Source organism: Copadichromis virginalis, linkage group LG6 (genome assembly GCF_057382275.1).
Source record: "Copadichromis virginalis isolate Kocher_CV1m ecotype Utaka linkage group LG6, C_Virginalis_male_GT1.1, whole genome shotgun sequence".
Taxonomy (NCBI): Eukaryota; Metazoa; Chordata; class Actinopteri; order Cichliformes; family Cichlidae; genus Copadichromis; species Copadichromis virginalis.
In genome coordinates, this window is record NC_140623.1 from 40502463 (window position 1) to 40518725 (window position 16263).

The following is a 16263-nucleotide window of genomic DNA, read 5'->3' on the forward strand; positions in this document are numbered from 1 at the left end:
AATCTGAATTTTAGCAAACAATATACAATTATTTATACCTATATTTCAACTTTTCTGAGTCAGGAGTCACAAAGTGGTGCACAAAGTTAACAAGTTCATAACATTTAAACTGTATATTTCTGTCAATACATAATTCAGTCAAAACTGAAGCCATGCACGTGATGTGTAGAAGGATTCCTCTCAAAAATTAATTCAAACTGCGTGGGCCCTCCTCGTTTTCTGACTCCTCCTTAGCCTTTATCATTTTCTACCATTCTACATTTAAATACTCTAGGAACAACAAGTAAACCCGCAGTCTGAGAGCAAAGTGTGTCGGGTCACAAATTTGGAACCCAATATGATAACCTTATCCCACTAACGCTGTGGAGGTCCAGCGTTTCAGATCCAATTAAAATCAAATCACTAATAAAGGTCCTCTGGAAATGAGTGGAATTCTTTGAACAGAGTTTATTAAACAGTGATGAACAGCAGAACAGTACATTTACAGCAAAAATAAAACATAGAGAGCAAGCAAAACAAATGATAGTGCCTTAAAACACAAACAGAAACAACACACAAAAGACAGACAGGAAAGAAGCACCAGCGGGGGATAATGACCCTCCTCCTCCTCCTGCAGGTACCCTTTCATCCTTCATTCTTTCTTTTCATCTGCCACTTCTGATACATACGACCCTACACCATAACTTCTCACACACCAGTCTTTCATCCGTCATTGAATTTGTGAGTTTTATGGCCAAAGTCCAAAAGTCTGCAGAAAGGCAGTTAACAGTTAATCAGTTCAACAATTATGTTGGGTGTGCAAGCCAGACATAAACTGCTATCTATGCTGAGTAAGGATTTTTTGCTTCGCCGCCTGGCGTTTGAGGCAAGAACCAGAATCTCAGGTACATGTCCAACGAGGACCAAGTTTGTTTGCTGTACAGCCATTTAAACGGCTGCATGCTTTTAATGTACAGCCATGGAAAGGGAATACACATTTTATATACACATATATGTATAGGCCTGAATCCGCTCAGTGAGATCTTTAACAAGACTGGCTACGGAATGGAACAGTTGTCAGCCACCTCCTGTACATGGATGACATCAAGCTGAAACTCAGTGTGGAGAAGTCTGAAGGGATTGAATGCACAAACTCTTAAGACTTTATTTCGATATCTGAGGACGCCATGCGCTCTCAAATCACTGTAAGAAACACTCAAAAAACATTTCCTCTGACAATATTCAAAACAAAAAGATGATCTCAGATCATACTTCTTTGTCTCGTTTAAAACCTGATGTAGGTTTGCAGCCCACGTGCAGTGCATCCACACAGTGGGAACTCGTCTCTGAACAAAGTGTGTTACAAGATGAAACTCGACCGTGGACCGTCCACCCAAGGTAAAAAAAATATTGGGGACGGCGGGTTCTAGCGGTAAAGGCACTGTCTGTGTCCAGCAGACCGTAGTGGTCAACAAAATGTTTGAACTTGACAACTATGAAGCTTCAAGTGTCTCACCAGCACACACAGAGCACTCTGATTGATTCTAGTTCAGTTACATTAGAAACAGTGGCTGAGTACAACTATGAGATCATAATTATTGCATTTGTTAATTAAATAATGTTCATGCTTATACATGAATCTTTGTTTCATCAGACCAGAAAATCTAGTAGGACTGTTTGAGGTATATTTATGTCTGTTTCCATCTTCCAGGCTAAATATTTTCATGCTTTTTTCCCCCAGAACGAACAAATAAGTCTGTGGAAGTCGTTTTTTTATTTGATGGATCAGCGAGTATGAGGGGAGGAGAATTCAACAAAAATAAAGACTTCATTGTGGAGATAATGGGCAGCCTTAGGGACACGCCAGTAATGGTCATTATATATTGATGTATATAAACTATACATTATACAGTGGGGCAAAAAAGTATTTAGTCAGCCACCGATTGTGCAAGTTCCCCCACCTAAAATGATGACAGAGGTCAGTAATTTGCACCAGAGGTACACTTCAACTGTGAGAGACAGAATGTGAAAAAAAAAAAAATCCATGAATCCACATGGTAGGATTTGTAAAGAATTTATTCGTAAATCAGGGTGGAAAATAAGTATTTGGTCAATAACAAAAATACAACTCAATACTTTGTAACATAACCTTTGTTGGCAATAACAGAGGTCAAAGGTTTACTATAGGTCTTTACCAGGTTTGCACACACAGTAGCTGGTATTTTGGCCCATTCCTCCATGCAGATCTTCTCGAGAGCAGTGATGTTTTGGGGCTGTCGCCGAGCAACACGGACTTTCAACTCCCGCCACAGATTTTCTATGGGGTTGAGGTCTGGAGACTGGCTAGGCCACTCCAGGACTTTCAAATGCTTCTTACGGAGCCACTCCTTTGTTGCCCGGGCGGTGTGTTTTGGATCATTGTCGTGTTGGAAGACCCAGCCTCGTTTCATCTTCAAAGTTCTCACTGATGGAAGGAGGTTTTGGCTCAAAATCTCACGATACATGGCCCCATTCATTCTGTCCTTAACACGGATCAGTCGTCCTGTCCCCTTGGCAGAAAAACAGCCCCATAGCATGATGTTTCCACCCCCATGCTTCACAGTAGGTATGGTGTTCTTGGGATGCAACTCAGTATTCTTCTTCCTCCAAACACGACGAGTTGAGTTTATACCAAAAAGTTCTACTTTGGTTTCATCTGACCACATGACATTCTCCCAATCCTCTGCTGTATCATCCATGTGCTCTCTGGCAAACTTCAGACGGGCCTGGACATGCACTGGCTTCAGCAGCGGAACACGTCTGGCACTGCGGGATTTGATTCCCTGCCGTTGTAGTGTGTTACTGATGGTGACCTTTGTTACTTTGGTCCCAGCTCTCTGCAGGTCATTCACCAGGTCCCCCCGTGTGGTTCTGGGATCTTTGCTCACCGTTCTCATGATCATTTTGACCCCACGGGATGAGATCTTGCGTGGAGCCCCAGATCGAGGGAGATTATCAGTGGTCTTGTAGGTCTTCCATTTTCTGATGGTTGCTCCCACAGTTGATTTTTTCACACCAAGCTGCTTGCCTATTGTAGATTCACTCTTCCCAGTCTGGTGCAGGTCTACAATACTTTTCCTGGTGTCCTTCGAAAGCTCTTTGGTCTTGGCCATGGCGGAGTTTGGAGTCTGACTGTTTGAGGCTGTGGACAGGTGTCTTTTATACAGATGATGAGTTCAAACAGGTGCCATTCAAACAGGTAACGAGTGGGGGACAGAAAAGCTTCTTACAGAAGACGTTACAGGTCTGTGAGAGCCAGAGATTTTCCTTGTTTGAGGTGACCAAATACTTATTTTCCACCCTAATTTACGAATAAATTCTTTACAAATCCTACCATGTGGATTCATGGATTTTTTTTCACATTCTGTCTCTCACAGTTGAAGTGTACCTCTGGTGCAAATTACTGACCTCTGTCATCATTTTAAGTGGGGGAACTTGCACAATCGGTGGCTGACTAAATACTTTTTTGCCCCACTGTATGAGTAATGAGTAATGAGTATAAGTAGTAACGTATATTTTTGTTGTTGTTTGTTCCGTTTCCAGTTTGCAGCAGTTCAGTTCTCCTCAACAGTCCACAAAGTGTTTGACTTCAACGACTATGCAGCTGGACGTGCTCTCGATAAACTTATGAAAGACAAACATTTAAAAAGTCTCACCCGCACACACAGAGCCCTCGAGTTTGTGTTGTAAGTTGTGTCAAAAGCAGCAGGATCAATGCAGCTGTGAGATAATGAGCACTGTATTTGTTCATTTATTCATATTTTTAAATGTTGTTTATTCTGAGTGTTGCTTTGCTTTTGCATTTGATTCAGAGATGAAATCTTTGACAACCCAGCTGCAGGTGCCTCTCCTGATGTTACCAAAGTTCTGATTCTAATCACAGACGGAGATCCCTCTGATACAGACAGGAATGGGATCTTTAGAAGATACGATGATAAAAATATAATTCGTCTTGTCGTTGGGGTAGGATGTGATGTGTTACACCAGTCCCAACAGAAAAATCAGATTTATCCGTTAGACAAGTAAATGTGATCATTTTGTGTCACATAAACACTCTTATAGTATTAGACTGTTTTATTCACTGTTATTTAGATGATACACAGTCATACTAAAGTAGAAATGCATCATGGTGTCAGTCTCAGCACAAACAGCTCAGCAGATTTCAGTTCTTAGTCCAGTTTTTATTTCCCATGCTGATGTCAGACTTTGAATTTCATGTTTTCAAGCAGTATTCTGATTTCAGGTCGGAGCTGCTACGCTGCATAAATTCAGGGCCATTGCTTCAGAGCCAAAACATAGAAATGCCTTCAAAATTGAGAACTATGATGGACTCACAGGAGTGCTGGAGAATTTACAGAAAAAGATATTTACTGTGGAAGGTGATGTTAAACTTTGTTCCCTGTTTTGATAAATACATTTACAGAAATCACTGTTATCTTCCTGGTGTGGACCAGTGGTGGTCACATGTATCTCTTTATTTATTTAGGCTGCACAGCTCCTCTGGCAGAATTCAGTGGATTCAGTGCTGTTTTCAAAAAGGTGATTTCAAAAGGTTAAAACTGCACACATTCAAAGTGTAAATTATTTACTTGTGACGAGATTAAAATTTCTCAGTCACGGCTAACCTGACATACACAGGTGCAGCTAAAGCACAGATAATAAAGCACTGACTACTGCTAAACTTTACTTTTACTTTCTAAAATTTTAAATTCTTATTGTTTGTAAAATAAAATCCGCACTGACAGACTTTTTGACACAAAGAGAAACACTGGAAATGTGCTAGAATTGTAAAATGTACTCTTCAGTCTTTCTGTTTGTAAAACAAGTTGTTTTAGAAATCAAGAACTTTAATTTGAACCTGTACCCGACAATCCACTAATATTGGATTTTGAATATCTCACCAGCTACAGTACAGCATATCACCAATAGATTCAGTGAATCAAGAGAAATCTGTACACAAGGGACGAGGCCAAAAATTAATATTGGATGTCTGTTATTTTCGGGGCCCCAGGCAGCAATGCATTAAGATGGTGAATAATTATTTCATGAAAATCAGATGAGCATGGGCTCAGGAACACTTCCAGAAATCACTGTCTGTGAACAGAGTTCACCATTCCATCCACAAACGCAGGTTAAAGCTCTCTCATACATATGTCTGTGAAGGTTCTCAGTCATCCAGGTCATCGTAGTCAAAGGAGCTTGCAAAGAAAAGCGTCTGGACTTCTTTAAGTTACTTGAAGACGTTTCACCTCTCATCCGAGAAGCTTCTTCAGTTCTAAGGTCAAATGGTGGAGAGTCCCAGATATAAACCTAGTGGGAGTTTCCCCCCACAGAGGGACAAAAGGACCCCCTGATGATCCTCTAATCACATGAGCCAAGGTGTGAAAGCGGGTGTGGGTCCCAATCAGCCAGAGTTTCGGGTGTGTTCATTGTGAAACCTGGCCCCACCTTATCATGCGAATTCCTGAGGTCAGATGGCCCAGGATGTGAGTGGGCGTTAAGGCGTCTGGGAAGGGATCTCAAAACTGGATTATAGATGGCAGAGAGTTGGTGTCGTAAACCCCCGCCTCTGTTCAAAGATGGTCGCTCACAGTGGACATAGATGCTTCTTTCACTCCTCTTTCAAACCATCTGTCCTCTCTGTCCAAAATGTGAACATTGGCATCCTCGAAAGAGTGTCCTTTATCCTTAAGATGCAGATGGACTGCTGAGTCTTGTCCTGTGGAGGTGGCTCTTCTGTGTTGTGCCATGTGCTTGTGAAGTGGCTGTTTGGTCTCTCCAATGTAGAGGTCTGAGCATTCCTCGCTGCACTGTACAGCATACACCACATTGTTAAGTTTGTGTTTCGGCGTTTTGTCTTTCGGGTGAACCAGTTTTTGTCTGAGCGTGTTGCTTGGTCTGAAATACACCGGGATGTCATGCTTGGAGAAAACTCTCCTGAGTTTTTCTGATACACCGGCTACATACGGGATGACAATGTTGTTGTGTCTGTCCTTCTTATCCTCCCTCGCTGGTGTCTGGTCTTCTTTTCTGTGCCTCTTTGCTGACTTTAAGAACGCCCATTTAGGATAGCCGCACGTTTTGAGTGCTTCCTTTACATGTGTGTGTTCCTTCTTTTTTCCTTCAGGCTTAGAGGGAACATGTTCTGCCCGGTGGTGTAGGGTCCTAATTACTCCAAGTTTGTGTTCCAGAGGGTGATGGGAGTCAAAGAGGAGGTACTGGTCTGTGTGTGTGGGCTTCCAGTAAACTTCGATGTTGAGTTTGCCGTTCTCTTCAATGTGCACGGCGCAGTCCAGGAAAGGCAAACAGTTGTCCTTTGTGTCTTCCCTGGTGAACTTGATGTTTTTATCCACAGCGTTAATGTGCGCAGTGAAGGATTCCACTTCTTGTGTCTTGATTTTGACTCAGGTGTCGTCTACATATCTGTACCAGTGGCTGGGTTCCTTTCCACTTCCTCCATGTAAAGGTTGGCTACAATAGGTGACACGGGGGAGCCCTTGGCGCAGCCATGTTTTTGTCTGTAGAAGCCTTCATTGTATTTGAAATATGTGGTGGTAAGGCAGAGGTCTAACAGTGTGCAGATCTGATCGGCTGTGAAGTTGGTCCTGTCTTCTAAGGAGCTGTCTTCTTGTAGTCGACTACAAGAAGACAGCTCCTTAGAAGACAGGACCAACTTCACAGCCGATTCTGTTCAAAAATTTGATATCTTTCCTATATTCTCTTGTGAATAAAACAATGTGTAATGTAATGCAAATAACTGCAAAATTCTGTTGTTAATTACATTTTCCACAGCATCAGCATCAGCAACATGAGTTGCATCTCCACTGTAGTTATTGAAATACAGAAAAATCAGTATGCTGCTGTTTTTTTTGGAGTGATCGGATGCATTTTATGTACAGCAAAGAAAACAAACCATAAAAGCTTTACTTTCCCCAAAAAATCCAAAATGTATATCAAACTCAAAATATGAAAACAGTTTGAAGAAACTCTAATAATACATTTTAAACTGTCCGTCAATACAACTACAGAATGTCGATTATTAATTAAAATAATAATTACAGTGGATCATTAAACCCATGAATGAGATTATAAATGCAATTTCTCTGCTTCAGATTATAACCAAGCGTAGCCTTAGTAGTGTGCTTTAAGTGATAGTGGAAAAAGATCATTTTCCTACAGTTCCTATCACTTAATGTGAACGAGGCAGCTCAAAATCTCCTTTTTAGCTGAGCTTTGCTTTTTTGTAAGCGTTCTTATTTTAATTCATGACTGATTTGTGACATTACCTCATCACTGTTACTGGTATCTCAGTTCCTCTCTGTCTCTGTTCAGCCTGAACTGTAATCAGATGTTTCTGTGAGCAGGATAGCCTGATCGTGGGTTCTGTGGAATCGAACAGCTGGCGTAGTTTTCTCCATAGACCTCAAGAACGAATGCAGGGTTACCTGGGTAAACCCATTTCTTTTTTTTTATTATTACCTACTATCTATATGATACCTGCTACTTTAATAAGATTACTTTTCTATGACTTGAGATACCATAGTGTAGCGCATATGAGATCCAGAGTGAACATTTAGCAGATTATTATTTGGCTGTTGCAGGAAATTCCATTTCCATCGGAAAGAAAAACGGTGTTCCTTTGTATTTCGTGGGTTTACCAGAGTTTGAGCAAACAGGACAGATCGTTTTCAGACACCACTGCATACACTGGACAGAAGTGCAGAAAATTCGTGGAGAACAGGTTGGTAACTGGAAATATCATGATTTTTAAAAATATTCAGATTTGAGCTAAAGCATGGAAATATTTGTGCCAAAACTTTTGTAAAAGTTTGGATTTTGTGTCATATTAAGAGGACAGCTCTTAATAACTGTACTACTTTGAAGCTGTGTCTTTGGGTTTGGTTTTGACTTTCTAAATCATCCTTTACACTCAAAACATTTTTAGATTGGTTCCTACTTCGGTGCTGAGCTGTGCTCATTAGATGTTGATTCAGATGGGAGCACTGACTTCCTGCTGGTAGGAGCTCCACAGTTTCATCTGCCTCAGGTGAAGAAAGAAGGCCGGGTCTACATCTACTCTGTGAGTGATGAGGTGAGCTATAATAAAAACTAAGATCCAGTGTGACACTGTGTGAGCTTTAAAGCTGATAAAATACATGCATGTGTTTTCATAGTCCATTATTAACATCCTCGTTTCCTATTAGACTGTACTGGAAAGTAACCAGGATGTGACGGGACCATCTATGGGTAGATTTGGCACCACCATATCCAGTCTTCCAGACCTGAATGGAGATGGACTCTGAGACGTAGCTGTCGGAGCTCCGCTTGAGGATGATAAGAGCGGGGCTGTGTATATCTACCATGGCAACAGGCAGAGAGGGATAGTCAGCACTTTCAGCCAGGTGACACTGACAATACTACTGTGCAAAGGTCTTGAGCCACATGTCATGTCTTTATATTCTGCTTTTAAAATGCTAAGTAGGTGTAGTGATTTCTTGCAAACATGTGCAAAATACATGGAAATACGATATAAGAGGCAAAAATAGAGTTTGTACAGTTATAACAAGCTTTGGACTGCCTCTATTCTTTTACACAGCCCGAACTCTCTTAGGCAGGTCATTTCTTTCTTGCAATTGGTAGTCTTCAGGATTAGTTCCTTAAAGGACATTCAAAGCTTCTCTTTGGATGTTGGCTGCCTTTTGTTCTCTATAAAGATGATCCCACACTGCTTCAGTAATGTTGAGGTCCAGGCTCTGGGGAAACCAGTTGATGACTGTTAGTGTTCCACTGTGTGCTTTTCTATAAAGGTATACTTTTACTGTGTTGGCAGCGTGTTTGAGATCATTGTGATGCTAAAAAAAAATGTAGCCATCGGCAATCAGGCGCTTTCCAGGTGGATCAAAATTTGACTGTACTCTTCCGTGTTCATAATTCTGTAAATTGTGACAAATCGTGAACCCGACTGGCCATTTAACGACAGCCCCGAACCATAACAGAGCCTCCACTGTGTTAGTTCAAAAGAAATTATCTTTTTTCTGTCCAACTCTGTTATCTTTGACGTTTTTGAAGATTCCACTGAAAATATTGTGTGGAATTTCCTGCATCTCTAAAAAACAAATCAAACGACACGTGTCAAAAGAAATTGAATTAGAAGAACAATTTAGATAATTTCAGTCTTTGAGTTTTGTTTATGCTTTAATGATTCACAGGTCAGTGTTAGGTGGTTTTAAAAATGAAAAAAATGATCAGGTACAAGAACTGGACCGAAAATGAATTAAAAATGTTTTTTTTAAAAAAAGCCTTTAAAAGACCTTTATTACTTACGTTATTATCAAAGATTCAGGAGGAAAATTATTTCTATAACCTTCAAATCTTATAAACCATCAGAAAACTGAGGCACAAATGATGGATCTGCACAACACTGTTGCCCCTCCATGCTTGCCTCTTGATTGTTTTAGTAATGCTGTAATATAACTTCAAAGATATGACAACCTGCCCAAAGAACTTTGTGTCCAACACTAGTTCAAATGGTGGGTTTAGAACATGTAGAATCTCTGTTTCTCTGTCAGACTCCACAACCTGCCAGCCTAAATGTATTCAAGTCAAAATATTGTAGAATAACGACTGAACGACGTGCAGAGCCTTTTCTCTTTTTTGTCTGTGCTTATGGAGTTGTGTTCGTACACTCTCAAAACCCTCTGTGCATTTGCATTGAAGTTTAATTATCTGCAGCATGATAATATTATCAGACTTACACTTATGAGAGCACACAGACATGTAATGTCATCTGAAAGAGGTATTTAGACTCGGCTCTAATATCTTCTTATTTCAGAGAATCATGGGAAAAAATATCGACCATGGGCTGAAATTCTTTGGAAGGGCCATCTTTGGGGACCTCGGGGAGGATGGACTCCCGGGTGTTGTGGTTGAATCACGTGGTGCAGCTGTTGTATTCAGGTGAATATTATATGAACACTGCACCTATAAAAGAAGCTAAGCGACAGAAGAAGCGACAATCTATTTAAGTTCATTCGCTTCCTTTCAGATCCAAGCCGGTCTTCAACGTCTTGGCTCGTCTGTCTTTTCACCCTGAGAACCTTGACGCCCTGAGTCCAGATAAAAATGTAGCTTTGGTTAAAATAACGGCATGCTTTGAAAAGGTCGAAGCAACAAAGAGCAAAGCAGGTAAGTTTGTCGTGATGAGCGGACAAATGTGGAACATTTAAACTGTTTTTTAAAAATCCAGATTAATGTGTATTTATCTAATGTGACTTTTTTTCAGGGCCAGTGAGCTCAGCATTGAACATCACATACACACAGGATCAGCACCTCCAAATCTGAGGCCATGGTTCTCAGCCACAAAAGGGTGGAGTGCCCACTCCGAGTCGGGGATGAGTTCCTGCCCCAAGTGGAGGAGTTCAAGTATCTCGGGGTCTTGTTCGCGAGTGATGGGAGAAGGGAGCCGGAGATCGACAGACGGATTGGTGCTGCGGCTGCAGTGATGCGGACGCTGCACCGGTCCGTCGTGGTGAAAAGAGAGCTGAGTGTAAAAGCGAAGCTCTCAGTTTACCGGTCGATCTACGTCCCTACCCTCACCTATGGCCACGAGCTGTGGGTAGTGACCGAAAGAACAAGATCTCGGATACAAGCGGCGGAAATGAGCTTCCTCCGAAGGGTGGCTGGCCTCTCCCTTAGAGATAGGGTGAGAAGTTCGGCCATCCGGGAGGGGCTCAGAGTAGAGCCGCTGCTGCTCCACATCGAAAGGAGCCAGCTGAGGTGGTTCGGACATCTGACAAGGATGCCTCCTGGGTGAGGTGTTCCAGGCATGTCCCACCGGGAGGAGGCCCCGGGGCAGACCCAGGACACGCTGGAGCGATTATATCTCTTGGCTGGCCTGGGAACGCCTTGGTGTTCCCCCGGATAAGCTACTTGTGTCAAGCCAGCCTCCAATTCGAGACTTGCAGTCAAGCCAGCCTCCAGTTTGTTTTACGTTCCCTGTGTATTCAAAGTATTACGGGAATGGATGTGGAAACCGGATTTCAAAATAAAAGCCAACTTCGAGTGAATTAACAGATATGTTAAGAACATAATAACATATAATTTAGTTTGTTTTTTTGTTTTTTTTACAAACTCTAATGTTAGATCTATATGACACAGCCTTGTACCCTAATTGTGCCCTGTCACTATCAAGGCCATCTTACTTTGGATTTCAAAGTAAAAGCCCTGTGAATCTTCATTTTTGAACTACTCTTTCAATGACTTAATAATGCTCTTAAAAGCAAAAGTCGTATTTCCAAATACTATTTGAACTTTATATCAACACTTTCCAACCACAGTCTTTTTCACAGTGATACCATATCAATATCAAGTCAGTCTGATTTTGCCTTTCATAGTAATGGCCCTTTGAAATTGCCGATATTTGACTTAATCTTCTAACGATTCAAAATGCTCTAAAATGAAAAATTCTTGTTTCCACAGGGTAAGTCCACTTTAGATCAACAGTATACAGCCCCACAGTGATACCATATCAATATCAAGTCATTCTGATTATGCCTTCCAAAATAAATGCCCTTTCAAATTGAGCATATACGACCTACTTTTTTAACGATTTCAAAATGTTCTTAAACAGAATTTTGCGGTTTCCACAGGATAATTTCACTTTAGGTCAACAGTATACAACCTCACGATGTTACCATATCAATATCAAGTCATTCTGATTTTGCTTTCAAAAATAAAAGCATTTTCAAACTGCCCATATCTGACTTGCTCCTGGAACAATTTCAAAATGCTCTAAAATGGCAAATTCCTGTTTCCACAGGCTAATTCCACTCCAGATCAACAGTATACAGCCCCACAGTGATACCATATCAATATCAAGTCATTCTGATTTTGCCTTCCAAAGTAAAAGCCTTTTCAAATTGTCCATAATTGACCTACCTTTCAGTGATTTCAAAATGCTCTAAAATGGAAAATTCCTGTTTCCACAGGGTAATTCCACCTTAGATCAACAGTATACAGCCCCACAGTGATACCATATCAATATCAAGTCATTCTGATTATGCCTTCCAAAATAAAAGACTTTTTAAATTGTCCATAATTGACCTAACTTTCAGTGATTTCAAAATGCTCTAAAATGGAAATTTCCTGTTTCCACAGGGTAATTCCACTCCAGATCAACAGTATACAGCCCCACAGTGATACCATATTAATATCAAGTCATTCTGATGATGCCTTCCAAAATAATGGCCTGTTGAAAATGCCCATAATTTACCTAACTTTCAGTGATTTCAGAATGCTCTAAAAAGGAAATTTTCTGTTTCCACAGAATAATTTCACTTTAAATCAACAGTATACAACCTCACGATGTTACCATGTCAATTTCAAGTCATTCTGATTTTGCTTTCCAAAATAAAAGCCTTTTCAAATTGCCCATATACGACCTACTCTTTTAACGATTTCAAAATGCTCTTAAATGAAAAATTCATGTTTCAACAGGAGAATTCCACTTTAGATCAACAGTATACAACCCCACAGAGATACGATGTTAAGATCAAGTTACTCTGATTTTGCCTTCCAAAATAAAAGTATTTTCAAATTGCCCGTAGACGACCTACTCTTTTAACGATTTCAAAATGCTCTTAAATTGAAAGATGCTGTTTCCACAGGATAATTCCACTTTAGATCAACAGTATCCAACCCGACAGTAAAACCATGTAAATTTCATGTTGGTCTGATTTCGCCTTTCAAATTAATGGCCCGTCGAATTTGTCCATATGTGATATACTCTTTGCAAGAGTAAAAACTTGCACCTCTTGTGCAAGAGGTTCTTTTTGGGGGGGGGGGGGTTGTTGCCGATGCCCATGATGCCACCCCCCACCATGATGCCGTCCTGGGCAACCGCCCATGTCGCCCGTATCAAAAACCGCTACTGACTCTAAGACTTATCAAATAACAGTGCTTGAGTTTGTTACCATCGTAGTATTTTTAGGCTTTGAAATACCGCGGTAAAGTGAGCCATCATTTGTGAGCCGCGGTCAAGCCAGCCGCCTCCTATCCGCCGCATAAATTTCCTTGCGCTTTTACACCAGTCTTTACGGTAGCGCCTTTTCGCTTTATATCCCACAGGCGCGCACACAAATTACAATGGAACAGCCCAATACAGTCAATACAATTATGGAAATTTCAGAAATTCATTAAAAATCATCCTGAGTAGTTGAGGTCCAACTTTCAACAGATTCCTTCTCTGGGACACCTACTGTACCTGTGTGCCAAGTTTCAGCCAGATTCACTGTAATATTCCACAGAAATTAATGGAAACTTCTATTCAACCTAATACAGTCAATACAATAGGATTATGTCAATTTTCAAAAATTCATTAAAAATCATCCTGAGTAGTTGAGGTCCAACTTTCAACACATCCCTCCTCTGGGACACCTACTGTACCTGTGTGCCAAGTTCCATCCAGATTTACTGTAAAATTCCTCAGAAAATAAAGGAAACTTATATTCAATCTACTACAGCCAATACACTACAATTATGTCAATTTTCAAAAATTGATTAAAAATCATCCTGAGTAGTTGAGGTCCAACAACAACATAGACATCTATATTTGCTCAGAAACTCTACTTCATTGATAAGATGAATCCACTACAAATAGTCTTCTGAAAAAATATTTTTCAATTTGTTTCAATTTTTAAAAATATGTTCTTAAAGATTACCGCAAGGTTTAGAATGGAATATGTTTTACTTACTATACAGCGGGTGAGATGATGTAATTTAAAAGCAGACTAAAAAGCAGGACATAGAGGACAACAAAACTGTGATGAACTAAAAGAGAGCCCTTTATTGTGGCTGATGGAAGAAACTTGAACATACAACAAGGCAAAAGCAATAGGTTACAATAACTGTAATTAATCCTGAAATGGGCGAGACTAAAATACGACTGTTATTAATATTACTGTGACTATGTCAACACTACTACAGACCTGAACATGATGGCGACCAGCAGTATGAGATAAAATATTAAGGGGTACACCCAAGACTTGAACATGAGAAAGGAAAACAGACTCTTAAAACAGGAAACATGACGAATGTATACCTCACATTAACAAACAAGGGCGATTGGAATGAATTGTAATGGTAGGTGACACGAAACGATCTATTTAAACAAAGCAGTAAAGAATGAGCAACTATGAGCTGTCAGGGAGAATTAGAAGAACGTAACAAAGTATCGCCAAATTAAAAGTACTAACTAATAACAGCAAAAACAAGAATTACATACATTGATCAATAGTAATCTTAATCAACAAATACCAAAACTAATGCAAAAAGGGTTGGGTCACAAACCCAAACTGCGAGAATCACATTATTTTCTAAACTTAGTGTAATTTTTTAGAAAAGGTATTAAAATGAAAAAGAATGCAATACAAAATCTAAACGAACAAGCTCTATTTACATTTCTGAAATACATAACCTACATATGTACAGAAAAATCAGAATCGGAGAAGCTTTATTAATTTGACGGTGAAATTGAATAAAAGTTTCCTGTAATTTCTGTGGAATATTACAGTGAATCTGGCTGAAACTTGGCACACAGGTACAGTAGGTGTCCCGGAGAAGGAATCTGTTGAAAGTTGGACCTCAACTACTATGGATGATTTTTAATGAATTTTTGAAAATTGACATAATTCTATTGTATTGACTGTATTAGATTGAATAAAAGTTTCCTGTAATTTCTGAGGAATATTACAGTGAATCTGGATGGAACTTGGCACACAGGTACAGTAGGTGTCCTAGAGGAGGGATGTGTTGAAAGTTGGACCTCAACTACTCAGGATGATTTTTAATGAATTTTTGAAAATTTCCATAATTGTAGTGTATTGGCTGTATTGAATTGTATATAAATGTCCTTTAATTTCTGAGGAATATTACAGTGAATCTGGATGGAACTTGGCACACAGGTACAGTAGGTGTCCCAGAGAAGGAATCTGTTGAAAGTTGGACCTCAACTACTCAGGATGATTTTTAATGAATTTTTGAAAATTTCCATAATTGTAGTGTATTGGCTGTATTGCATTGAATACAAGTACCCTTTAATTTCTGAGGAATTTTACAGTGAATCTGGATGGAACTTGGCACACAGGTACAGTAGGTGTCCCAGAGGAGGGATGTGTTGAAAGTTGGACCTCAACTATTCAGGATGATTTTTAATGAATTTTTGAAATAAACATAATTGTAGTGTATTGACTGTATTGCACTGAATATGAGTTTACTGTGATTTCTGAGTAATATTACAGTAAATCTGGGTAAAACCTGGCCCAGAGGTAAAGTAGGTGTCCGAGAAGAGGATTGTGTTGAAAGCTTGGCATCAACTTTTAAGAATGATTTTTAATGAATTTTTGAATATGCAACCAGACTGTCACGATGGCTGTATTGAGCTGTTCCATTGTAATTTGTGTGTCTAGGCTTTCAATCAGGATATAAAGCGAAAAGGCGCTACCGTAAAGACTGGTGTAAAAGCGCAAGGAAATTTATGCGGCGGATAGGAGGCGGCTGGCTTGACCGCGGCTCACAAATGACGGCTCACTTTACCGCGGTTTTGAAACGATGATGACAACGACTTTGTTTCTTACAGAACTATGTGGATGACACATCAACACCTCTCAGGATCAGACTTAACTTCCTTCAACCTGACAGCGAGAGCGCGAGCGCCGTCCTGAGCGTGGACTCTGAAAGAGAGGCTGCCCTTGAGGTAAGTTCAGTCGCCCTACAGTCTGTATTTACATGCTTATTGTATACAACCAAAGATACAGCTATAGTCATGTCCTATTATATTTACCAAGAGTATTTAGTAGGATTTAATATGAGGTTTGAAGCTTTTTTCTGACCTGCGGTTTAAGTTTGACCTGTTTTGTTTTTTCTTTTACTTTTTACAGATTCCCATTTAAAAATAATGCAGAAGAAGAAGTGAGAGCTGAACTGTTCAAGAACGTATTTCTGATTTTTAGCAAGTAAAAAACATGTTATTATCATGGAGTAATTAAAAGACTTATTGATGAAAACAATGAGAAATAACTTTGTCTTTAAATGTAAAACTTTTCAATTCGTTCTTTCCTAATTTTTAGTTATTTAATTTAGATTCAGTTTTGTTTTATTTACACCCCACATAATCACAGCAACAGTCACCTAAAGCCCATAAAGACTCTGCACAAAATAGAGATGAATGCAGAGAAAACCCCAACAATA

At 39.9% G+C, this 16263-nt stretch overlaps 1 protein-coding gene across 3 annotated transcripts; it reads left to right on the forward strand.

The window, feature by feature from the left end:
- Positions 1-1152: 1152 nt before the first annotated feature.
- On the forward strand, positions 1153-16082 carry LOC146708502 (integrin alpha-L-like). Of its 3 annotated transcripts, none has more exons than XM_085460428.1 (16): positions 1153-1184; positions 1281-1377; positions 1721-1851; positions 3562-3704; positions 3831-3981; positions 4262-4397; positions 4505-4557; positions 7383-7467; positions 7620-7759; positions 7964-8110; positions 8223-8420; positions 9851-9975; positions 10064-10203; positions 10301-10827; positions 15653-15769; positions 15954-16082. In XM_085460428.1, the coding sequence occupies exons 1-11, from the start codon at positions 1167-1169 to the stop codon at positions 8319-8321; spliced, it is 1200 nt and encodes a 399-aa protein (XP_085316554.1). In that variant the 5' UTR covers positions 1153-1166; the 3' UTR covers positions 8322-8420; positions 9851-9975; positions 10064-10203; positions 10301-10827; positions 15653-15769; positions 15954-16082. The 3 variants fall into 3 exon arrangements, with proteins under 3 accessions (XP_085316554.1, XP_085316557.1, XP_085316555.1); XM_085460431.1 differs by having other exon boundaries at positions 7964-8098; XM_085460429.1 differs by having other exon boundaries at positions 1721-1845.
- Positions 16083-16263: the final 181 nt, after the last annotated feature.

What these genes read in the sequence shown, in the direction of transcription:
- LOC146708502 (XM_085460428.1), top strand. An exon ending in TTAGGGACACGCCAGTAATG is followed by an intron (nt 1,852 to 3,561) that starts GTCATTATATAT and finishes TTCCGTTTCCAG; the next exon opens with TTTGCAGCAGTTCAGTTCTC. An exon ending in AGAAAATTCGTGGAGAACAG is followed by an intron (nt 7,760 to 7,963) that starts GTTGGTAACTGG and finishes AAACATTTTTAG; the next exon opens with ATTGGTTCCTACTTCGGTGC.